Source organism: Orcinus orca, chromosome 1 (genome assembly GCF_937001465.1).
Source record: "Orcinus orca chromosome 1, mOrcOrc1.1, whole genome shotgun sequence".
NCBI classification, from domain to species: domain Eukaryota; kingdom Metazoa; phylum Chordata; class Mammalia; order Artiodactyla; family Delphinidae; genus Orcinus; species Orcinus orca.
Window position 1 is genome coordinate 62,537,881 of NC_064559.1, and position 25,851 is coordinate 62,563,731.

Consider the following 25,851-nt stretch of genomic DNA (forward strand, 5'->3'; position numbering starts at 1 on the left):
TGTTGATAGTTGCTGAAGCTGGATGCTGGGTACATGTGGCTCATTATATTTTCCTGTTCTACTGTGTGTGCATGTTTGAAATGTTCCACAATAAAAGTTTTAAAAATGTATTCCACCTACCTAGCAATTCATACCAAGAGAAATGCCACCTAGTTGGGGATCTGGAGAGCTGGCAGTAGATCTCTTCCATCTTGGGAGAGGCCAGCTGCAATATTCCCACAGGTTCTGCCTGAGATACAAGTATCTATTTCTATGGGCAAATTGCTGCAATTCTTTGGCAATCCCACCAAAAACTGCCATCCCCAGTTTCCTGAAAGTGTTCCCTTGACTATGGGGGAGGCTGGGATGGAAGTGAGGTGCAGCTGAGCTCCTTTGCAGGCTGGGAACAGGCTTCTGAGAATCTAAGCCTGCTGCTTCAGGAGACACCAGGAGGGGGAGGGGCGGGGAGAAGTTCAGCAGAGATCTCTCGGAGAGGTAAGAGAGAATTGGAGTTTGGGTTCACACAGAGGGTTGCCAGATGAAATAAAGGATGCCTAGTTGAATTTAAAGTTCAGATCAATAATAAATGATTTTTTTTTAGTACACCTTATACCACACAAGATATTTAGGACATATGCATTCTAAAAAATTGTTTTGAAATTCAGATTTAACTTGGCATCCCATATTCTCATTCCCTAAATCTGACAAGCCTAATGTACAGCCACATTTTGTAAAAGGAATAAGAAGTACCTGCACAAGAGGAGAAGGTGAAAAAGTGATGATCAGGAAGAAACTACAGAACAATTGGCTTAAAATGCTGTCGAGTCAAAAGGTTCTCATCTCAAAAATAAGGACGTTAAGAAACAATATTTAGGGGCTTCCCTGGTGGCGCAGTGGTTGAGAGTCCGCCTGCCGATGCTGGGGACACGGGTTTGTGCCCCGGTCCAGGAGGATCCCATGTGCCGCGGAGCGGCTGGGCCCGTGAGCCATGGCCGCTGAGCCTGCGCGTCTGGAGCCTGTGCTCTGCAACGGGAGAGGCCACAAGAGTGAGAGGCCTGCGTACCGCAAAAAAAAAAAAAAAAGAAAAGAAAAAAAGAAACAATATTTAATGTCAGAATTTCTACAGCTTCATGAACTCCCTATGTTATAAGGGATTTTACCTTCTCCATGTTTCCTTAGAAACTTTAAAAAATAATTTCCACAACAGAATGAATGTCATCAATGTCTAAACTGAAAGTACCTGGAATTCTTCTTTAAGAATCTCTAGTAGGATATCTTCCTTTCTTCTCATCTTTATTTAAAATCTGCTTTATTTATTTTTTTTGCGGTACACGGGCCTCTCACTGTTGTGGCCTCTCCCGTTGTGGAGCACAGGCTCCGGACGCGCAGGCTCAGTGGCCATGGCTCACGGGCTCAGCTGCTCCGCGGCATGTGGGATCTTCCCTGACCGGGGCAGGAACCCGCGTCCCTTGCATCGGCAGGCAGACTCTCAACCACTGCGCCACCAAGGAAGCCCTAAAATCTGTTTTTTGATAGTTATTTCTAGTTATATTTTGTTTTCTTGGCTTTGTTAAATTACTAATATTGCAGCCAATTTAGGATCCCATTTTTATCACAAATAGAGAAGATTGGGGACTACTTTACCAGTTAAATGACTTGTGGATGCTGTGGCTGAGACCCCAAACATTCTTGGTATGTGGTCAGCCATCCTTCCCTTGAATAATTCCAGCACAGGAAGTTCACCATCTCCTGCGACATTCCACTCCGTTGTCAGAATGTGTTTTAGTCTGTTTGGACTGCTGTGACAAATTACCACAGGCCGGGTGGCTTATTAACAGCAGAAGTTTATTGCTCACAGTTCTGGAGGCTGGAAGTCTGAGGTCCTAGTGCCAGCGTGGCTGGGCCAGGGCCCTCTTCAGGGTCACAGGCTTCTTCTCGTATCCTCACATGGTGGAAAGGGACCGGGAACTCTGTGGAGTCTCTTTTATAAGAGCTCTAATCATGAAGGCTCCACCCTCATGACCTTATCATGTCCTAAAGACCCCACCTACTATTACCGTCACTTTGGGGAGTTAGAATTCAACTTATGAATTTTGGGGGATGCATTCAGACCACAGCAGAATGGGATTGTTTAAAAGGCTCATTTCCTTTGTTGAGCTGAGACCTAGTTCCTGACAACCATGTGTAACAGAGGAAATGACACACTGGACTGGCCGGGCTGGAGGTGGCCAAGGCTGGAGTCCTGGCACCATCACATTCTAGCTATGTGACTTTGACTTAATTACTTAACCTGTCTGAGTCTCACCTTCCGCTCATGTAAAATGGGGTTAATTATTCCTTCCTTTCTTACGGGGTTGTCATCAGTCTCAAATGTGATAAAATGATATAAATGTGCTTTTTAAATAATTTCATTTAAATGGCAGTGAACTGACAGGGGACAGGTGAGTTACATCAATTACCTTAATTAATCATCACAAAGTAGGTATTATGGTCCCCATTGTCCAGTGGAAAAATTGTGCTTCATAAAGATTCATGCACATGTACAACAAGATCCTACTGTATAGCAGGAGGAACTATATTCAATATCCTGTGATAAACCATAATGGAAAAGAATATTTTAAAAAACTAATGTATCAATATACATATGTGTAACGGAATCACTTTGCTGTACAGCAGAAATTAACACAACATTGTAAATCAACTATATGTCAATAAAAAAATACTATGTGCTGAAACTGAAAAAAAGAGAAAATTAACATGCATGTTAATTTCCACGTAAAGGAAACAGGCCTCAGACTCAAGTCTGTTTTGACCCCCAAGCCAGTAGTGAGGACTCTGCCCCTGCGCTTCCCTCAGGCATGCTGGTGGTGATACCTTCTTCTTATGTCCCATGTGTGTACTTTATCTAATAGGAAGAAGAGGCTGGCGCAACTTTACCAGCAAACCACTTGCTTCTCCTTACTGTGGCAGATCTATAGCTTAAATTATTTTTTTCACTACAAGTATTATTGCCACCTGGCAGCTCTGATGCAAGTGAATACTGCCCTGGAAACTCAAGATGATTTCCAGGTAGGGTATTTTTGTAGCTGCTTTTTACGTTTCTGAATCTCATTTGGAGAGAAAAGCCTAGTGAAAGCCAATCAAAATTCAAAATCATGAAGATTTAATAAAAACCTTCCAGACTAGATTGTTCCGCTGAGGCTAGCAGTTGTCAAACACTTTGGTCCCAGGATCCCCTTATACTCCTAATAATTGAGGACCTCAAATAGCTTTTTATATGGGTTTATATATTTATATTTTTTATATGGGATCGTATATTTTTATGGGGTATATCTATTGATACTGTCATATAAGAAACAAAAACTGAGATACTTCAAAAATATTTTTTAGAGAAAATAAACCCATGACATATGAACATAATTAACATTTTCACTGAAAAAAACTTTATTTCCCCAAACAAAAAAATTTGTGAGAAGAATGGCATGTATTACATTTTTGCAAATACCTTAATGTCTGACTTCACAGAAGACAGCTAGATTCTCAATCTGCTTCTACTTTCACTTCCTTGTAATGTCACATAACTCTCCCTTGGAAAACTCCACATTGTACTTGTAAGAGAATGAGGGTGAAAAAGGAAAATGTAACAGGATAATTCTTTTAAAAAGATAAAATCATTCCCTGGCGGTCCAGAGGTTAGGACTCCGTGCTCTCACTGCCGAGGGCCCGAGTTCAATCCCTGGTCAGGGAACTAAAATCCCACAAGCTGCACAGCATGGCCAAAAAAAAGTAAAAGTAGAAGAACACCCATCAGAGATGTTATTGAGCTCATTAAAGTTAGTGAGAGAACTAGTAAGATGTTACAACTGGTTCCCAGGGGAATTTAATTTATGAATGTATACAAAACTAGTCACAGGGCAAGAATAGAATCACTTGTATTCCACTGAACATTTCTATTTCTATGAAAAAGGATCATTTACATTATTACCAGTTTCCCAAAGGCAGTGAAAGGCAGAGATATAACCTTGATGAGTGAGCTAGACAGGACACCCACTGAATTTTTTTGTTTTGGCCCATTTCAAGTTCTTTCACTGTTTCTCCTGAAAAACTGCTACACACAAAACAAATGGTCCACAAAACATTCTCCCTTCTTTCTGAAGGTTTTACCATGCATTGTTATCATTAACCAGTCTTTTGCTATTAAACTTAAATGGCCAGTTGAAACAAACATTTTTAAGACTGTTCTTCCACCACTGGTTAAGACTGGGGTGGCAGGTATTGGGGATAACATTCATTTAGCCTTCTGGGCTTTCTGGGCAGACTTGGTGACCTTGCCAACCCCAGTTGCCTTCTTGTCCACTGCTTTGATGACACCCACAGCAACTGTCTGCCTAATGTCACGAACAGCAAAACGGCCCAGAGGAGGATAGTCAGAGAAGCTCTTAACACACATGGGTTTGCCAGGAACCATATCAACGATGACAGCATCACCAGATTGAAGAGTTGTTTAAAGAGTAACCAACTTCTCTTCAATCTCCCTGTTAAGTTTAGAACTAGAGTCCTTAACATTATTTTTGAAAGCAAACAAAACCAAACCAACCTTCCTTTATTGTTAAACAACAAAAGCAATAACATGCTTGTTATAACAATAAATTAAACCTCACAGAAATGCATAAAGTAAAAAGTCCCTCAAATCTCTACTCCAACTGCAACAAATAGGTAACTGCTTTTTACAGTTACCCATTTGGTAGTTTGGAATGAATCCTTCCAGGCTTTTTGGTATGCAGTCATATCCACACATATAAGCTATTGCTTTTATTTTTCACAAAAGTTAAAATGCATATATTTTGTTTAAGGATCCTGTGTAGGCAAAAGGGGCCAGTGAGCTTGTCCTGGATCATGCATTAAATAGGTGGCAGAAACTCAGCTTAATTTCTGTATCTAAGTCTATGGTTTTGCCAAATGTCCAGCTCCATTCCCAAGCTTAATAAATCCATGTTTACTGGCAGATGATTGGTGATATCCTGGGCTTTCTGCTTCGGGTTCCATCCCAGTCTTGCCCCGTCTCTCCTCTTCTCCTCCACTGCTGCCATTTCAGATCATTAAGGCCTACCTGGACTATTCACTGTACCACCATCTAGCCGGCTACCAGGGCGTGTGGTTCAAATATGAGGTCATGACCATGGAGCACATCTTCAACCTCCCCCTGAAACGCGAGGGCGTTGAAATCATGACCTACGTGGCCGATACACTTGGCTATATCAAGCTCCTAATGGGTCACTTGGACTTGGCCATTGACTTAGGTAAGCCCTGGTTGGTCAAGAAAGAACTTGCAGATACAGGTAATGCCCAGAAATATACTGGAATTGTTTTCTTCCCAGGCTCTCGAGCCCACAAGATGTGGTCATTGCTTCATAATCCCAACAAACACTATCTGGTCCTCTGCTGGCTTTGTAAATCCCTCTTCTTGAAAAACAGGTATTTATCTCAAGGCATTTTCCAAACCAGGACCAGAGGCACAGGCCAACTTGGCCTGACTCTGGCCACCCGATAGAGAGGTCCAGGAAAGAACAGTTTGAACAGAGAGCCAACTTGAGATTTAGGAGTGGGTTTGAAGTCTGTTGAAGAATCGTATTTGGTCCTGAATGGCTGGGCAGGACTGAGACTAGGACTGAACTTCCTTCTCTCCGCACACACTATTTTTTAATCCTACCACCTTTTCTTATCCATAGATACAAGCAACTGATCCAGGTGCTGGGGTGGCTGTGGGATCTTTCTGTAGCAGAAGAGCATATCTTCAGCAAGGCATTTTTCTACTTTGTCTGCCTGGACATCATGCTTTATTCTGGTGAGCATGGCCTTGGAATTTATAAGAAACTGGGGGAATAACGCTTGCGTTGGTGTGGTGTGGCAGGTGACAGGGCTAGGGCTTTGAGACCACTGGGTTTCTGGCTAGAAGGTGCGAGGATTGCAAGGGACCAACAAGCAAGAGAATTTAGAATTTAAGCTGCCAGTTAAAGCGTCAGATCATTTGTCACACAAGTGATAGAGACTGACAGGATCTTACTATGTGGCTTCTACTAGGGCATTTAATTTTTAGCAGGATAGACTTAGAGACTTCCTGCTTGAAAATGAAGGGTAGGGCTGCTAATGGTGAGGTGAGGGTTCCAGGCACTGGCAGCTGTTAGTGATTTGGAAAACAAGTTCTTTCCTGATAGCCTTCATGTTACACCAGGTAGGCAGGCCTCAGTGTACATATTAAACCAGAGGGGCCAAACTGGGCATTCTTTTTCCCAGCCATGTTTTCAACGAGGGATGTGGATATTGCTGCCAGCAAGGGAAGTGTGAACGCGAAGACTGAGAAGTCCCAGGCTGCACTGAGGCTGATTCCTTGGGCTCAAGCAGGGAGGGTTGGTTTAAACCCCACTCCTGCCTAGTTGATATTATGGACTTGTATCTTATACACATAAACTTCCACAAAAGCAGGGGCTCAGCGAACAGGGCAGTGCAGTCACCTGGTTGTTGTAATCCGTGGGACCCTTTGGATTCATAAAATAATCAGAGACCGAGGCCTGTCCTCACAGTGGGAAATTCTCCTGGGAGCTGTTAGGCCAGAAAGACGATACCCCTCCACCCCTAATCTACCAGCCAAGCTCTCCTGTTTCTCTCTTTTTTAGGCTTTGTTTATAGGTCATTTGAAGAATGTTTGGAATTCATACACCAAAACGAAGACAACAGAATACTGAAGTTCCAAAATGGAATCCTCCTGGGACTTTACTCCTCTATCGCTATCTGGTAACAATGTGTTGCATACCACTAAATTCCCAAATTTGAAAATGTTGAATCCTGGAAGAGTTCTATGAGATTTGAAAAAAGGAAAGAAAAGAAAGAGAAAGTACTTTTAATTTATACCCAAGACAGATTGAAAGTGACAGAGCAGATTTATACTGAAAAACACCTTGGGGATCACCTAGTTCATCCCACTCAGCTGAGGCCGGTAAAGCGATGCCACTTCAATTGTACTCAATGCAACAAGCATTTATTGCGTACATAGCGTGCAGTATTAATACAGAGATGAATAAGAAAAGCGTACTTGCTTCTGAGAAGTGTTGGGGGTTTGAGGGAGACTAATAAATAGCACTACTTACCCCCTCCCCACCCCCAAGATGGAATCATAGTCATTGTTAATAGAGCCGATGTTGGAGGATATGGCTTGTATCTGCAGGCAAGTGAGCTTCCTAATATTGAACCCCAGGATTAGACTTACCCATCAGCAGCAGGCAGTTCTAGAAAACTCCACCCCCTCCCCACCCCACTGAGGCAGGAAGTACCATGCTCCCCGTGGGTCTCACTGGCTCTCAAGATGGAAGAGAGCTACACCTGCCTAATTTCTGTCCCAAAGTCACCAGCCTACAAAGTCACCCCTTGTCATTGGAGGAGTGAGTGAGGCAGGGAAAGAAATGTGGAGCTTTGCACCAGGGGAGCTCCCTCACGTGGAAGGAAACTTCAGGAGGGTGGAAGAAGCAGGCTTCCTGTATCTCCATTAACCCGTTGAGCATGAGGCTTAATCTCTTTAACCCATTACATTTTTTAAACTCAATAAGCCTGTAGCTATGGCTTTAGCTTCAAGGAAGTAGATGGACAGTAAGGCTCCAGAACATTAAATAAATTACTTCCACAGCCATCCCCAAGACTGAAAGTCATTCCCTATTCCACTTCCCATCTCAAATTATATATGCAGTCATGTGGTCCAGTATCTAAAGATTCTGTGATGAGATTTAAATGATAATACGAAGACATTCCTATGTAAAGTGCCACAAACTAGAGCAGTTTCAAATCTGAATAGAAATCTCCTCTTATTATAAAACTCATTGGGAGAAATTAAAATCCAAAAACTCAGTTACCCTGGCCAGCTAAAGTCTAAAGAAGTGAAAGTTCAAAGTCAAATTAATTTGCCCTTGTGAGTTAAAGTTCAAGGAATCTAAAGTCCAAAAATCACCCTAATTTCTTATTCTACTCTACCTCACCTGAAGCGTTCTTGCAACAGCTGTAGCTTAGGCCAATACTGCTCCCACTTTATGGGCATGGGAATCATCTGGAGAGTTTGTTAACTCAGATTTCTGGCCCCACCCCCAGAGCCTGTCTGATTCGGTAGATCTGGGTTGGACCAGAGAGCTTGCATTTCTAAGGAGCACTCAGATGGTACTGATGATGCCTGTCTGTGGCCCACACCTTGAATAGTATCAGCCCAGGCTCTCTCTCTCTGAAATCAGAGCAATTTCTTCAAGCCCCAGAATTTATAGCTCCAAGTGCCTGATCTGTTTCATTTTTTTCCTGGCCACACCGAGCAGCCTGTGGGATCTTAGTCCCCTGGCTAGGGATTGAGCCCCGGGCCCCTGGTAGTAAAAGTGAGGAGTCCTAATCACTGGACTTCCAGGAAATTCCCTCACTTTAAAGAGTCCAAAGAATTAAATGGTAGCTAATATTGCCCAAGTATTCCCCCCAATTATATTCATTTGAAATCATCAAAAAATTCTATTCTGTCCTTGCTGCATATCACATAATTTTCCCTGAATAGGCCAGTGGCAGGCTTCCAGAGACCAATGTACTAGGAGCTACACCTCTAGAGAGACCCATTTCAGGAAACCAGCCCATTCCAAGGGTGATGGGGATTTTTCTTATCCTTCTGTGGTGATACAGGTATGCCAGACTTCAGGAGTGGGACAACTTTCACATATTTTCCAACAGAGCCAAAAGTCTAGTGTCAAGAAGAACCCCAGCAGCTCTTTACTACATAGGCCTCAGTAGGTACATGGAAGGGCAAGTTCTCTACCTTCAAAAGCAAATTGAAGAACAATCAGAGAATGCTCAGGACAGTGGAGTTGACCTACTCAAGGTAAGGCCTCTTCTCTGGTTTCCCCGGTAAGTCATGCCTTAAATGGATTTTTCTCTACCTCCTGTGATAATTATTTTCTCTGATTACAGAAGTTACACGTGTTTTATAGTTTAAGTTTTTGAAGGCCACTCCCTCCCCGTAATTAGAATATAAATTGCCCACAACCTTACTACTCAGAGATAATCACTTTATACATATTGAGATATCACTTTCCAAGTTTTCTTCCATGTGTGTGCATGCATTTCCATTTTTTAAACTACTAAGTAAGATATATTTATGAATAATTCCCTGCCGTTAAATTGTTTTCTGCACCACTAGTTAAAAGGAAGCCTAGTATTTTATCTTATAGATATACTATTAGATGATATTGCCAAACTATTCTTAGATAGAATTTTTCTGTAGTACTTTATTGCTGTTGCTGTGATAAACACCTTGGTAGATAAATCTTTGCACACAGCAATTTAAAACATTCAGCTGATACGTAGTAAGGACCTGGTACTATGTGTTGGGGTACAAGAGTGAGCAAATTAAACCTGGTGCCTGCCTCCCAGAGTCTACAGCCCAGCATGGGCAAGCCTCCCTAAGAGAATGAAGGGCTGAACCTCCAGGGTCGTCTTAACAAGTGTTTGCCTTGTTCTCTTAGAAACTGAATGCAGGTGAATTCCTTTTCTACTGCTAGGTCTCCAAGTACACAACCTTAACAGCTTAAATGACAGCACTTCTTTTCTCATCTCCGGGCTTAGCAGTCAAAAGTCTGGACGAGGGCTTCCCTGGTGGCGCAGTGGTTGAGAGTCCGCCTGCCGATGCAGGGGACACGGGTTCGTGCCCCGGTCCGGGAGGATCCCACATGCCGCGGAGCGGGTGGGCCCCTGCGTGTTCGGAGCTTGTGCTCCACAACGGGAGAGGCCACAACAGTGAGAGGCCTGCGTACCGCAAAAAACAAAAAACAAAACAAAAAAAAACGTCTGGACGAGCTTGGCTGGGTTCTCTGCTGAGGGTCTTAAAGGCTAAAATCGAGGTGTTGGCTGAGGTATTTTCTCATCTGGGGAAGAACCTGCTTGCAGGTTCCTTCAGGTTGTTGGCAGAATCTAGATGCTGACAATTTTAAGGCACATCCCTATTTCAGAGATGTTAAAATGTTTCAAAACAAGGCATCTTGAGACCAGTGAAGAATAGTAGCTCATTTAATCTTCGGAGGCGTTGTTATGGGCTGGGTCTTCTTCACTGCTGCTGGATAGAAAAGTCTTGAATTTGCCCAGGTGGGAGCCCACTCCCTACCACTCTCATAGCACACTCAACCTCAGCATCTCTTCCTGCAATTTGTTCACACCAGCTGACTAAATCGCCGCCTCCAAAAACACACAAGTTCACTGTCATCACTGCTTGGAGGTATGTACTCTTTGACATAGAACATGTATTTATATTTCTGATTCATAAAACATTTTTCTGGTTCTCACACAGTATATGGAAGTTGGTGATACAAAACATTTTGTTTTATGTAATTATTATGTATTACATATGACTTCTGTAATTATTATTGTATTATGTAATTTATTTCACGTAATTTGATGGAGCAAATGTCTTTCCTTAAGAAAATTACTTGTGGGGGATTTAAAACATGCTTAACTTCATGTTGTTTTAAAAAAATAGATTTTTACCATCTTAAATATGATTTAATTTATTCCAACATTCTCTTTTTCCTTTCAAATACCAGGCACATTATGTATGACATATGGGTTGACTGTCATTACCACTTTCAAATATTCAGTGCTAATAAAGGGTTACCAAAATTTTGGCCAACCTGATATATGGAAATCCAGGTAGATAAATTAGCAGTTGGTTAAAAGAAAGCACGTCTTTATTTAATGAGTAGTAAAGTATAAAACTCACCTATCCCAAAGACAGTACAGGTTAAAAACACAGTAGGTGCTATTGGGATTACAACAAAGATGTGTAAAATGTTGTCTTTGTACTCAAGGAGTTTGTGCTTTGAGTTCCAGAAGGGGATGGGGCTGGGAAGCCCAGGAATGAGAGGGAGTGGTAGAGGTGGGGAGTAGAAAGAACACAAGAACACAAAAGAACACAAAATCAAACTTAGTATCTCCCACAGTACACAGAGCAATGCCTTTTACACATGTTACTGAACCAAACTTGGGCTCGTTCTCCCACATGCAGCAAAGCTAATCTACTGACACCAGGTGTGGTAAAGGAAAGTGCAGCATTTGCTGTAAGGTGCCAGACAAGGAGTCTGGGGCAGCTAATGCTCAAAACACCCAAACTCCCCAAAAGGTTTCAGGGAAGCATTTTTAAAGGCAAGGTGAGGGAGGAGATTCACAGGGTACGTGATCAGCTTGTACACATTTCTCTGACTGATTGATGTTGAGGTAACAGGGCAGTGTCACAGGGGTTAACGTCATCAATCCTCAGGCTCCAGTAGGTCTGGGGGCTATATCTCATGGTCATTAAGTAGTTAGCTTCTAACATCTATAAAACAACTCAGGAAATGTGCAACACGTAGTGTTATCTAGTTACTTCATGGAGGAACTAAAGATTCTGTGACTGCCATATGGCTGATGTACTGTTTAAATTGTTACTAGTGCTCCTGGCCCAACTGCCATTTTTGTCACTCCATGGTCATGTCCTTTCAATCATTCATTCTTGAGCCAGGCTTCTGTGACTCAGGGGGGGGCCTGGGAGACTACAGCTTTTCTGCAGACAAGAGGAAGGCAGAGGACATGGTGGGAGCGGTCTGTCCCGAGAAGGCCCCATAGGGTCCTGCTTCGTTACACACAGCAGATGTTTAATTTTGTGAATAAATAATTGATAGACAGAATAAACATGTAACAGGTTAGTCAGGAAAACTCAATGTTTCAATCCATTTCTATGAAATTGAAGTAAATGCAATAAAAGAAAAAGACATTGTACTGTTGACCATCAAGTTAGCAAAGACATGAGAGAAGACACATTCATACTCTGAAGGACTCTCATAAACTTTCTAGAGAGCATTCTGGCAAAATGCACGAATATCTTTAAAATATGCACATCATTTAATTGTCCTCCTAGGAACTAACCTAAGGAAATAATCAGATGGCAAACAAAAATTTGTCTATAAAGATGTTGATCTCAGGTTTATAGTATTTAAAAAACTAGGGGAAAATAAAAAGCATATGCCTTTCAAAAATATTGGTTAAGTCAGAAATGGTGTATTTAAACATTGGGATTTATTTTTCTTTTCTTTTCTTTTAAAGATATTTTATTTATTTTGGGCTGCGTTGGGTCTTAGTTGCAGCATGTGGGATCTTTTCGTTGCGGTGCATGGGCTCTTCGTTGTGGCACACAGGCTTCTCTCCAGTTGTGGCATGAGGGTTTTTCTCTCTCTAGTTGTGGCGCTCAGGCTCCAGAGCACATGGGCTCTGCAGTTTGTGGCACGCAGGCTCTCTAGGTGAGGCATGTGAGCTCAGTAGTTGTGGCGCATGGGCATATTTGCCCCACAGCATGTGGGATCTTAGTTCCCTGACCAGGGATCGAACCTGTATCCCCTGCATTGTAAGGTGGATTCTTTCCCACTGGACCACCAGGGAAGTCCCTGGGATACTTTCACATTAAAAAAAAAAATCTGAATTTCTTACTCTTGTTTTAAAAATTGGAGTATCTGATGACTCTAGGCCCCAATCCTAAAGGGCAGCTACTGGCTGGAATTGATGAGGGGTGACATTTAGGGCATACCCTCTTCAGTATGTCATAATCCCCTCTGCTTCTTATCTTGCTACATTCAGCCTCTTATTTATGTTTCTTGCCCAGCTCTGTCAGCATTTGAATTTGTGAGATCTGATGTAAAAGAATCATGTCGTTTAAAAGAGCCCTTCAAGATAGAACATCTGCATGTCCCTTCAGCTTCATCTCCAGATTTTCTTTAACTCCCTTTACCCAAATCTACTCTTCAAACTTTCAGAACTATTTTTAATTCTTGCAACAACCATCCACCCTTGTCTGGTGCCTTTATATGTATAATCTGCTTTCTTTCAACATTGTTTGTCTGGCCATGTCTTCTTCCTTCAGATCTCACATCCCTTCCACATCTTCCAGGAGAAATTAAGAAGTTCCTGCTTTGTGTTCTCCCTGAGGATCCTCATTCCCATGTTGCCTGCACTGCATTTTAACTGCTTATTTGAATACTCCCTTAGCTGGTGCTCAAGGGATGGCGTCTTGCTCAGGATAAATCGCCCAGCAAAGAAAAATCCAAGATACCAGCCAGATTTTTACCACAGTTGTCTACGCCGTGTGGCTGACAGGGTCCTGGTGTTCCAGCAAGTGTCAGGCCTGAGCCTCTGAGGTGGGAGAGCCGAGTTCAGGACATTGGACCACCAGAGACCTCCTGGCCCCACGTAATATCAATTGGCGAGAGCTCTCCCAGTGATCTCCATCTCAACACTAAGACCCAGCTCCACTCAATGACCAGCAAGCTCCAGTGCTGGACACCCCATGCCAAACAACTAGCAAGACAGGAACACAACCCCACCCCTTAGCAGAGAGGCTGCCTAAAATCATACTGAGTTCACAGACACCCCAAAACACACCACCAGACATGGTCCTGCCCACCAGAAAGACAAGATCCAGCTTCATCCACCAGAATACAGCACCAGTCCCCTCCACCAGGAAGTCTACACAACACACTGAACCAAATTTACCCATTGGGGGCAGACACCAAAAACAACAGGAACTATGAACCTGCAGCCTGCGAAAAGGAGACCCCAAACACAGGAAATTAAGCAAAATGAGAAGATAGAGAAATACACAGCAGATGAAGGAGCAAGGTAAAAACCCAACAGACCAAACAAATGAAGAGAAAATAGGCAGCCTACCTGAAAAAGAATTCAGAGTAATGATAATAAAGATGATCCAAAATCTTGGAAATAGAATGGAGAAAATACAAGAAATGTTTAACAAGGACCTAGAAGAACTAAAGAGCAAACAAACGATGATGAACAACACAATAAATGAAATTTAAAATTCTCCAGAAGGAATCAATAGCAGAATAACTGAGGCAGAAGAATGGATAAGTGACCTGGAAGATAAAATAGCGGAAATAACAAACACAAGCAGAGTAAAGGGAAAAGAATGAAAAGAATTGAGGACAGTCTCAGAGACCCCTGGTACAACATTAAACACACCAATATTTGAATTATAGGGGTCCCAGAAGAAGAAGAGAAAAAGAAAGGGACTGAGAAAATCTTTGAAGAGATTATAGTTGAAAACTTCCCCGTCGCATTTTAACTGCTTATTTGAATACTCTCTTAGCCAGTGCTCAAGGGACGGTGTCTTGGTCAGAATAAATCACCTAATACGGGAAAGGAAACAGTCAATCAAGTCCAGGAAGCACAGAGAGTCCCAAACAGGATAAATCCAAGGAGAAACAAGCCAAGACACATATTAATCAAACCATCAAATTTTAAATACGAAGAAAAAATATTAAAAGCAGGAAGGGAAAAGCAACAAATAACATACAAGGGAATCCCCATAAGTTTAACAGCTGATCTTTCAGCAGAAACTATGTAAGCCAGAAGGGAGTGGCAGGGCATATTTAAAGTGTGAAAGGGAAAACCCTACAACCAAGATTACTCTACCCAGCAAGGATCTCATTCAGATTCGACGGAGAAATTAAAACCTTTACAGACAAGAAAAAGCTAAGAGAATTCAGCACCACCAAACCAGCTTTACAGCAAATGATAAAGGAACTTCTCTAGGCAGGAAACACAAAAGAAGGAAAAGATCTACAATAACAAAACAATTAAGAAAATGGTAATAGGAACATACATATGGATAATTACCTTAAATGTAAATGGATTAAATGCTCCAACTAAAAGACATACACTGGCTGAATGGACACAAAAACAAGACCCGTATATATGCTGTCTACAACAGACTGACTTCAGACCTAGGGACACATACAGACTGAAAGTGAGGGGATGGAAAAAGATATTCCATGCTAATGGAAATCAAAAGAAAGCTGGGGTAGCAATTCTCATATCAGACAAAATAGACTTTAAAATAAAGACTATTAGAAGAGACAAAGAAGGACACTACATAATGATCCAGGGATCATAATTCTCAATGGTGAAAAATTGAAACCATTTCCACTAAGATCAGGAACAAGACAAGGTTGCCCACTCTCACCACTATTATTCAACATAGTTTTGGACGTTTTGGCCACAGCAATTAGAGAAGAAAAAGAAATAAAAGGAATCCAAATCGGAAAAGAAGAAGTAAAACTGTCACTGTTTGCACATGATATGATACTATACATAGAGGATCCTAAAGATGCTACCAGAAAACTACTAGAGCTAATCAATGAATTTGGTAAAGTAGCAGGATACAAAATTAATGCACAGAAATCTCTTTCATTCCTATACACTAATAACAAAATATCTGAAAGAGAAATTAATGAAACACTCCCATTTACCATTACAACAGAAAGAATAAAATACCTAGGAATAAACCTACCTAAGGAGACAAAATACCTGTATGCAGAAACCTATAAGACACTGATGAAAGAAATTAAAGGTGATACAGATGGAAAGATATACCACGTTCTTGGACTGGAAGAATCGACATTGTGAAAATGACTATACTACCCAAAGCACTCTACAGATTCAATGCAACTCCTATCAAACTACCAATGGCATTTTTCACAGAACTAGAACAAAAAATTTCACAATTTGTATGGAAACACCAAAGACCCCAAATTGCCAAAGTAATCTTGAGAAAGAAAAACAGAGCTGGAGGAATCAGGCTCCCTGACTTCAGACTATATTGCAAAGCTACAGTAATCAAGACAGTATGGTACTGGCACAGAAACAGAAATACAGATCAGGATAGAAAGCGCAGAGATAAACCCACGCACATATGGTCACCTTATCTTTGACAAAGGAGGCAAGAATATACAATGGAGAAACGACAGCCTCTTCAATAAGTGGTGCTGGGAAAACTGGACAGCTACATTTAAAGAATGAAATTAGAACACTCCCTAACACCATGCACAAAAATAAATTCAAAATGGATTAAAGACCTAAATGTAAGACCAGACACTATCAAACTCTTAGAGGAAAACACAGACAGAACACTCTATGACATAAATCACAGCAAGATCCTTTTTGACCCACCTCCTAGAGAAATGGAAATAGAAACAAAAATAAACAAATGGGGCCTAATGAACCTTCAAAGCTTTTGCACAGCAAAGGAAACCATAAACAAGACAAAAAGACAACCCTCAGAACAGGAGAAAATATTTGCAAACAAAGCAACTGACAAAGGATTAATCTCCAAAATATACAAGCAGCTCATGCAGCTCAATATCAAAAAAACAAACAACCCAATCCAAAAATGGGCAGAAGACCTAAATAGACATTTCTTCCAAGAAGGTATACAGATTATCAACAAACACATGAAAGGATGCTCAACATCACTAATCATTAGAGAAACGCAAATCAAAACTACAATGAGCTATCACCTCACACCGGTCAGAATGGCCATCATCAAAAAATCTACAAACAATAAATGCTGGAGAGGGTGTGGAGAAAAGGGAACCCTGTTGCACTGTTGGTGGGAATGTAAATTGATACGGCCACTATGGAGAACAGTATGGAGGTTTCTTAAAAAACTAAAAATAGAACTAACGACCAGCAATCCCACTACTGGGCATATACCCTGAGAAAACCATAATTCAAAAAGAGACATGTACCACAATGTTCATTGCAGCACTATTTACAGTAGCCAGGACATGGAAGCAACCTAAGTGTCCATCGACAGATGAATGGATAAAGATGTGGCACATATATACAATGGAATATTACTCAGCCATAAAAAGAAACGAAAGTGAGTTATTTGTAATGAGGTGGATGGACCTAGAGTCTGTCATACAGAGTGAAGTAAGTCAGAAAGAGAAAAACAAATACCATATGCTAACACATATATATGGAATCTAAAAAAAAAAATGATTCTGATGAACCTAAGGGCAGGACTGGAATAAAGACACAGACGTAGAAAATGGACTTGAGGACATGGGGAGGGGGAAGGTCTGCTGGGATGAAGTGAGAGAGTGGCATGGACATATATACACTACCAAATGTAAAATAGATAGCTAGTGGGAAGCAGCCGCTTAGCACAGGGAGATCAGCTCGGTGCTTTGTGACCACCTAGAGGGGTGGGATATGGAGGGTGGGAGGGAGACCCAAGAGGGAGGGTATATGGGGATATATGTATACATATAGCTGATTCACTTTGTTATACAGCGGCAACTAACACAACAATGTAAAGCAATTATACCTCAGTAAAGATGTTAAAAAAAGAAAAGAAAAAAAAAGAATCATGTCATTGGAAAATATTCATAACATGGTGCTAAATGAGAAGAAATGTTACTGTATTTGTGATTAATTTTGAAACTATGCACCTCAGATTGGGACTAGAACCCACGTGCCGGGACCCAAACCCGGCCAAAACCCATAGTCTTACAACTGAGATCACACACCTGGTTTCAGGGATTACTGAAGCTCAGGTTTTTGATGTCTAATCACAGAAAGAATTCAGTGAGAGACAAAGTAATAGGTAAGAAGTGGATTTATTTAGAGAGAAACACACTCCACAGACAGAGTGTGGACTATTTCAGAAGGTGAGAAAGGCCTCGGAAGAAACACACTCCACAGACAGAGTGTGGGCCATTTCAGAAGGTGAGAAAGGCACCAGGGTATGGGGGTTGTCAGTTTTTATAGGGCTGGGTAATTTCATAGGCTAATGAGTGGGAAGAGTATTCCAGCTATTTCAGGGAAGGGGTGGGGATTTCCAGGAATTGGGCCACTGCCCACTTTTTGATCCTTATGGATTCTTGGAACTGTTATGGTACCTGTGGGTGTGTCATTTAGCTTGCTGATGTATTACAGTGAGTGTATACTGAGTCTCAAGGTCTAGTGAAAGTCGACTTGTCCACCACCTTGGACCCATTTGGTTTTAATCAGTTTATGTCCTGTCCTCGGGCTATGTTATTCTTTCAAAGATTGTTCCCTGCCCCCTTCCCTCCTGTTTCAGTATGATCCCAGTTGTGGTGGGTATGAGTGTGTGTGTATGTGTGTGTGTGTGTGTGTGTGTGTGTGTGTGTGTGTGTAAGTGATAGGCAGTGTCGACTGAAGAAAAACACACAACGTATAAGTTGCAAGTTAAATTTTCTTCAGGGATTTTACTGAGGACTATAGCTGTAACCTGGAGGATGGCCTCTCAGATAGCTTTTGAGTAACTGCTCTGAAGAAGTAAGGAAGGAGACAGCATATATAGGAGTTTTTTCCTGTGAAGAACATCAGAAGATTACTGCTAGTCACAAAGAACACATATCTCAAGTTAATGACTTTAGCACTTTTCTATGTACGGAAGATGCAAGGATCTGGGTTCACTGAAATAATTCCTTAGATATGCATCTTAACTATCTATGGCCAGTATCCAAAACACAAAATGCTTCCTGTTTTTCTCAGGCCCCACCATCGGTGGGTGGCTGCAGTGGCTAATGGCTTGATTCTTGTAGAACTGCGATGGTGGGCAACATTCCCTGTCCACAGCAAAGAAATAACAAAACGGGAGAGTATGTATCCAAATGTGAAAATATTTCTTTTTAGGTGTTACGGTTATGAGTGATTTTTTTTTCTATCCTCACTTTTTCCCTAAATTCTGAGTTGTTTTTTCGTTTTTCCCTTCCCCCCCCCCTCCAATGTCTACATTTTTTTTTCAATTGAGGTATAATTCTCTAAATTTTGAAAACTAACTTATATTGCTTTGGTAATCAAAAGAAAATATTGTGGTTTTGTTGTCGTTGTTACTGAACTGAACTTGGGTCTGCTTGCCCACCACACAGCAAAGCCAATTTACTGACACCAGGTAGTGGTGACGGAAAGTACAGCATTTATTGTCAGGCCCAGCAAGGAGAATGGGTGGCTCATGTTCAAAAGACCCAAACTCCCCAAAGATTTTCAGGGAAGGGTTTTTATTTTTATTTTTTTAAATATTTATTTATTTATTTGGTTGCATCAGGTCTTAGTTGCGGCACGTGGGATCTTCGTTGTGGCACGCAGGTTCTAGAGTGCGCAGGCTCATTAGTTGCAGCGCGCAGGCTCTCTAGTTGTGGTGCACAGGCTCTAGAGTGCACAGGCTTAGTTGCCCTGCAGCATGTGGGATCTTAGTTCCCTGACCAGGGATCAAACCCATGTCCCCCGCACTGGAAGGTGGATTCTTAACCACTGGACCACCAGGGAAGTCCCTCAGGGAAGGGTTTTTAAAGGCAACATTTTGGGGTGAGAGCTGCAGGGTACATGACTTTATTCTGATTGGCTGGTGGTGATGTAATAGGGTGGTGTTTCAGGAATCTTAATCATCAGCTTTCTGGTTCCAACCAGTCTGGGTCTGTATCTTGTAGTCAGCATGTAGTCACAATCCTCTACCTGGGTGGGGGTCTTAGTTCCTGCAGAAGAACTCAAAGATTTGTATCAGTTTGTGATGTATATCCCTTGGGGAGGAGCTAGGACTCTGTTTTATCACTGAACTATTGTTTCTTGACTGTTTTTCTGTGTCCCCTCACTTCCCTAATTAGTAACTGCTTGAGTCTGCCCTTTGGAACTCAGGGAAGGCCTAGAAGACCAAAGCCCTTTTCTACAAACAGGAAACAGGGGACACAGAAGGGCTTTTGTATGTGGGAGAGCCCTGCAGGGTCCTGCTTAGTTTCAGTCACCCCCTTTCTTTGATACTCCTCAATCCTGGGGGGAACAGGGAGGCAGGACAAGAGAGAGAATAAAGTTTTAGATAGAGAGGTTAATCATAAACTCAGTGGGGGAACTGAATTTCAGGGGGACCTAGTTTCATTTTTAAAAAGTGGTTGGCAAAAAGGGTTATTGAGCCCACCCGTATCACATTCTTGGTCTGGGTAGGCCACTGGGGCTACTCCACCTGGCAGTTATCATCTAATCTCCACTACTTTCTGTGTATGTCTCTGTAATATGCTTTTTTGCTTATACCCTTGAAATGATCCCAAATCATCTGAGGAGGAAAAATCTTTCCAGTCAAGGACCCATGTCTGATGCTGAATGTTGCTTTTTTTCTCTAGAACTTGGAGAATCTGGTGGCTCAAAATACCACTGGGCCTGTCTTCTACCCGAGGCTTTACCACCTGATGGCCTATGTCTGTATACTAATGGGAGATGGCCAGAACTGCAACCTCTTCCTGAACACAGCCTTACAGCTCTGTGAAACACAAGGGAATGTGCTGGAGAAATGCTGGCTGAACATGAGCAAAGTATGTAGCATCAGCTAGCAAGTTGGGGAAGGGGATGCTCACAGGGGATGCGAAGGAGCCCCAGAAGCCCACTGCCCGGCTGGGTTTCACCCAGTGTGAAAGGCCATCAGAGGCTTACTGAAAGGGGTGACACGTCCATAGGTCAGGTATTTGCACCTCCTCTTCCCCTTTGAGTTCTCATGGGATCTTCCCCTCCTGCAAATCCCCTTTAGCAAGATCTCCACCTTCTCGTAGGTCTCACCACATTCCACTTTGTGTTCCATGTCTTGCCTCCCTTCAAGAATGTGAACTCTTAGAATGCAAAAACCACTGGGTCCCTAGCATAGTGCCTTATACTCGGTATTTGTTGAATAAGTGAATGGATGTACGCTTCTACATGTTTATTTAAAGGGTCATGTGTTAGTATCCTAGTTTGGGCAGCAAAATTCATTGTTTGCCTGTGGGTTCGCCTGGTTTTAAAAGCTCGGGGACATTTGACCATTTGGGGATTACCCCACTCTTGACCACACAAGCTGAGGAGCACTGATGAATTCTGTGTTCTCTTTGTCTCCTCTCAGGAACGGTGGTACTCAAGCTCTGAGTTAACAGAAGACCAGTGGCTTCAGACACTCTTGAGTCTCCCACCATGGGAAAAAGTTGTATCAGGCAAGGTAAACATGCAGGATATTCAAAAAAACAAATTCCTGATGAGAGTTAATATCCTGGACAATCCTTTCTAACATTTCATGAAGAGAGCCAAGATTTTAGTAAGACTCATTCTCTTGTGATTATCCATTATTAACCTTTCTTTATAGGCAGCACCATCCAGGTTCCTGCATATTCCCTTCTGTTCCAGACACAGAACCAGACCTGTGGGTTTCTCCTCTGTCTGGAGGGTTAGAAAGGGTCGGTAGTGTCATGCTTTCCTCTCTCCCAGCTTTAACCAAATTCCCTTTGCCTTTCATGTTGTTTTAGCTTGATCTGTTTATTTTCAGCCCATGCAAAATTGTATCAGATCAAAAAATTTTAATATCAAAATGGTACATGTTGCAACAGATACACTTCTAGTTAATCTATTAAACTGAAAATGGTTATTTTTAAATGTCCAGTTGTTTAATCTTTTGTATATAGCCCAGGATTACAAATAGCAAATTCTCCTCACGGTCTGTAAGGGCAAGATTTGATAAGACATCTCTTTGTTGTGCGTGACTGCAGCCTCCAAAGCCCCTCTAACCCCATGGATCAAATATCTGTGGAAATACTTTTTTTTCTTTTGGTTGCACGGCTTGTGGGATCTCAGTTCCCCGGCCAGTGATTGAACCCAGGCCACCGCCGTGAAAGCCCAGAATCCTAACCACTAGGCCACCAGGGAACTCCTGGAAATAAATTTTTAAATGGAAAGATGAGCAATTTTGATGTATCTTTTACATGCTTAGAGTTGATATATTTCTATATTTAGCAAAGTCATAGCATTCAACTTAATTTCCCAGATGTTGGAGAAGCTGCCCTAGAGCCATCTGTGGTCACTGTCTCTCTTTGTTGGCAGACAGAACATTTCTCATAGGCACTTTGTGCCTCTGATGGTTCATGTGGAACACGTGTAGATTCAGCCCCTCTCTGCCTTGCTGCAGCTCCCTCCTGTTCACTCATTTCACAGACCCAGGTGGCCTCCTCAAGCAGGTGCCCCAGGATTTCTATTTTGTTGACTCTAGTCACCTTTTGATCCTGGAAAGAGGTTCTTCTGATGGACGTCGACGTGTCCGACTTTAACGTACACCTCAAATTCTCCTAGTGATTTCCACAGGCAGTGCCCCATGTGGGTGCGTTCTTTCATAGGCCTGTATTTCATTGTCCTTCTGCAAAAGGCAAAGCTGTGTTTTTCCTCCTGGTAATATAACTGAGTTCTACTAAGGAGGTTGGATAATCCCAGTTGATACCAGGAGGTTAGTCACAGGGGCCTGGGCCCTGACATGGTGGTAAGGACAGCTGGCTAGGAGATCAGAGCATTAGGTTCTAACATGAGCCCTGCCACAAGCATATTCCTGGGGGCTCATCACCTAACCACCCTATTTCAGCACTGGGTGTGGGTATCAAGTAAGATAATAAAGTTGTAAAAAGGAATTGAAAAATTACACTGTGCCATACAAGCAGAAAGTTAGTATTAGACAGATGACTGATTTTAAACAAATGCATCAGATATGAACTTTGCATAAATATTGTCCCCTTCAAAGCTGTCATCCTGAAAGTTGCACACTTGTCCCATGTGCTACATAAAAATTCCTTGCTTTCTAATAGCCTTCATTATTTTATATAACATTCATCTTAATCATTCACTTATTTACTCATCCAACTAACATTTTTTTTAACTGATCACCATGCATCAGGCATTGATTAAGTACCAGAGATTAAGACACAAAGACATAAAAGACACAATCCTTGACCTTGGTAAGCTCATAGGTCCTGTAGTGGAAACAGACACACAAGTCAACCTCACTTAGCCCATCTTTCACTGTAATTATACTAGAGGTGTGTACACAGCAAACAGCATGGTGGAGAGAGTAGCACACACAAAACCCAGACATCTCTGAAGACTTAGCTGAACTGCCTCTGACAGGAAGTCATTTTGATTACCCTGTGCCTTCCAGGTGAGGGTGGAGGGCAAGTGTGGGTGAAGATAGTGAGTGTGTAAGGGAGAGTGGGTGCACATGAGGAGAAAAGTGAGAGCAACGCTTGGCCTATAGCAGAGAGGTGTTTGACGTGGAGCTTATAGGAGATGTCCTCGGCCAAGCATCTGGGGGTCTGTTCTGCAGAGGCTGTCCTGGAAGTGAAGTGCCGTCCTTCCAACCCCCCCTACACGCCCCCTCCTGGGGCAGAACCTTTCATTTACATTACCAGCACCTCCCAGATGAAGTCCTCCAGGGAGAAGCTGGGGGCTGGGCTGTGCCCACAATCCTTCATCCTCCAAGATTTTCAAAACTTCTTTCACTTTATTTTATTGGCCTCTGACCAAGCCAAAGCAAAGACTGGAGGAGGTCGACAGGGGGAGGGCAGCCTGTTACTAGAAGTACAATGAGGTAATTCCCTAAGGACTGATCCAAGAAAGTGAAAACAGAGGAAGAAGTAGGAAACCGCCAAACTGCAATTTAGAGTTTACATTCCACGTGTCTGAATCCGGAGGAGCCGGCGTCAGGCTTTACAGGAATCCTGAACTTGCTTTCTGGCCCCAGCTACACCACAAACCAGTTATGTGACCTTTTCGTCAGTTTCCTCACCTCTAAACTAAACAGGTTGTGACAGGTTCCCATCCCTCCCCATCAGGTAGCCATTCCCTCCTCCTACCAACAGGCGGGGTGTGGGTCTACTTTCTCCGTGGCCAGCAGATGGCAGCACCAGCTCTTTGCTCTGGCCACGGCCCAAGGAACAGCTTCTGGTCAAGCTCCAAGCTTTTGTCTTCAGCTACACAGCCTCAGCCCTGAACAGTTAGAACCATGTCAGCTCCCACGGTAGCCCCTCATTATCTACAGGGAGCTTCCAGCATAAGGTTCTCAGGAACATCACTTGAGAAGGTAGATTCTGGCTAGAATTCTTTTTAGGAGAAGGCAGATAATTGATGAAGATTTCAGGAACAGAGAGTAACGGAGAAGTGAAGCCCTATCTTTTCTTTCCTCCTTCCTCCCTTTCTCTCCCTCTTTCTCTCTTTCTCTCTCCCTCTTTCTTTGTTTCTTTCTTTCCTTCCTTCCTGCTTTCTTTTTTTCTTTCTTTCTTTCTTTCTTCTTTCTTTCCCCTTTCTTTCCTTCCTTCCTTCCTTCTCATTAGCCTGTGAACTCTCTTCCCCAAGTCTATGAGTTCCTAGAGGGCAGAGGCTCTGTCCTCATTCCCTATCTCCAAGCGCTATGCTCAGTGCCTGGATATATAGTCAGTGCTTAGGAAATGTGAATTAGTGATTTAACCACATTTTCATTTGATCATCTTAAGTTAATTCTTACAAGCACTCTTAGAAGTAGGAACCTAGTATTTATTGAATAAGTAAACTATATGGACTTTCAGGGAAATCAACAAAAATTACTTACCATCAACTCTGCTAGCCAGACTCTGTACTCGGGTTACAATGATGAATAAGAAATGGTCCGCACAGCGGTTACAGATGTCTATTTTTAAAAAAAACATGGACAACCTAAGAGCTGTGAGCTGAGTTTATTCAGTGTCTTACTGAGGACGATATCGCAGGAGACAGCCTCTCAGATGTCTGAGAAACTGTTCCATAGAAGTAGGGGAGGAGCCAGGATATATATGAGTTTTTTTGCTGGAAAAAAACCCAAAACATGTAGTTGAACATAAAAAGATTACTGCTAATCACAAAGAACAGACATCTCAAATTAATGATTTTAGTGCTCTTTTATGTATGGGAAGATGCAAGAATCTGGGCTCTTTGAAATTTTTCCATAGATATGTTTCTTAACTATCTAGGGGCTGGTCAGAGAATAATACCAGCTTGGATCAGAGGGGAATTATTAATACATAGGAGAAAATGTATCAGGCCAGTTAGGCTAAACCTCTTATCGATATGTATTTCTCCAATTAATGTGATTCCAGGATGCCAAACTAGTGCTTAATAATGGATCAGATGTTAGTCTAATGCCCAGGTCATACAGCGGTGAGGTTGCTTTACCAGGCCTTTGCCTCCACAGGAAGGGATTGCATTTTGCAATGACTTTAATGCATGCCGGCTCCCAGGGAGGAAGAGGCCTGAAGGGCGGCTCTGGAAGAGTCATAATCTAAAAGCTTGAAATTAATTGAAATAGACAGAAAATTTACAATGAACCCAAATCTTTCACTTTCTCTTATGGTATTTTTGAGAGAGGTCATGGAAGGAGGCCAGTTATTTCCATCCTAGTGCTAGCTCTCCTCCTCAGTTTATTTCACTTTTCTCCCTTGGGCTTTTTTCTCTCTTGCTCAACCTCAATTAGCCAACATTCAATCATGAGCTTAGCCTCCTGTCTGAGCCTGGCGTGTCTTGAGGTGTCCTGTGTCAGAGGATTCACCCCGTGCCCTCTGCACTGTGTGCTCCTTCCCGATGATACGGTGCTGGTTCTTATCCTTTAACCCGGGAGCTCGGTTTAGCTGCCTCAGCTAAAGGACACAGAGCAGCGTGGTACTTGCTGGCTGCCAGCGCCCCTGTGGTCCACAGAAGTTTTACATTCTTTGGGACCAAGATCCTTGAATACGCTTTTCAGAGCCATTTCCCCCTCTGCCAGACCCACTTCCTTAAGGAATGGCTTGTAGGAACACCCAGACATGTTATAAACAAAGCCCCTAGGGTTCTGCTGGGCCAGCAAGATCAATGACAGGGCTTTGCAAAATGATCCATATTCCTCTGGGTCCATTGTACATTCTAAGAGATTCCCTACAAAATAAGTTTAGATTTTCTGTTTCTTTTGTCTAGTTGAAAGAGACTCTGTAATTTAAGAAAACAAAACAAAACAACAAGCCAACCCCCCCCCCCCCCCCCCCCCCCCCCCCCCCCCCCCCCGCCACACACACACCCAATTCTATTCAAAGCAAGAGAAAGAACCTAGATTGAATCTAGATTCAAAACTCAGTCCCCAGGGTGTCCTTATTGGGGGAAGAGAAACCTCAGACCTTAAGCAAGCTGGCCCTTAGCCTTGCCATGTCCCCC

At 42.5% G+C, this 25,851-nt stretch overlaps 1 protein-coding gene across 1 annotated transcript in view; it reads left to right on the forward strand.

Moving 5' to 3' along the window:
• The window catches only part of ADCY10 (adenylate cyclase 10), a 118,407-nt gene extending 97,103 nt beyond the window's left edge, over positions 1 to 21,304 (forward strand). The window contains exons 26-32 of the mRNA XM_049716225.1: positions 2,892 to 3,048; positions 5,075 to 5,454; positions 5,709 to 5,824; positions 6,654 to 6,771; positions 8,677 to 8,872; positions 20,007 to 20,195; positions 20,753 to 21,304. Coding sequence (XP_049572182.1) covers positions 2,892 to 3,048; positions 5,075 to 5,454; positions 5,709 to 5,824; positions 6,654 to 6,771; positions 8,677 to 8,872; positions 20,007 to 20,195; positions 20,753 to 20,914 — 1,318 coding nt within the window. The 3' untranslated portion in view covers positions 20,915 to 21,304. The remainder of the gene's footprint in view (positions 1 to 2,891; positions 3,049 to 5,074; positions 5,455 to 5,708; positions 5,825 to 6,653; positions 6,772 to 8,676; positions 8,873 to 20,006; positions 20,196 to 20,752) is intronic.
• Positions 21,305 to 25,851: the final 4,547 nt, after the last annotated feature.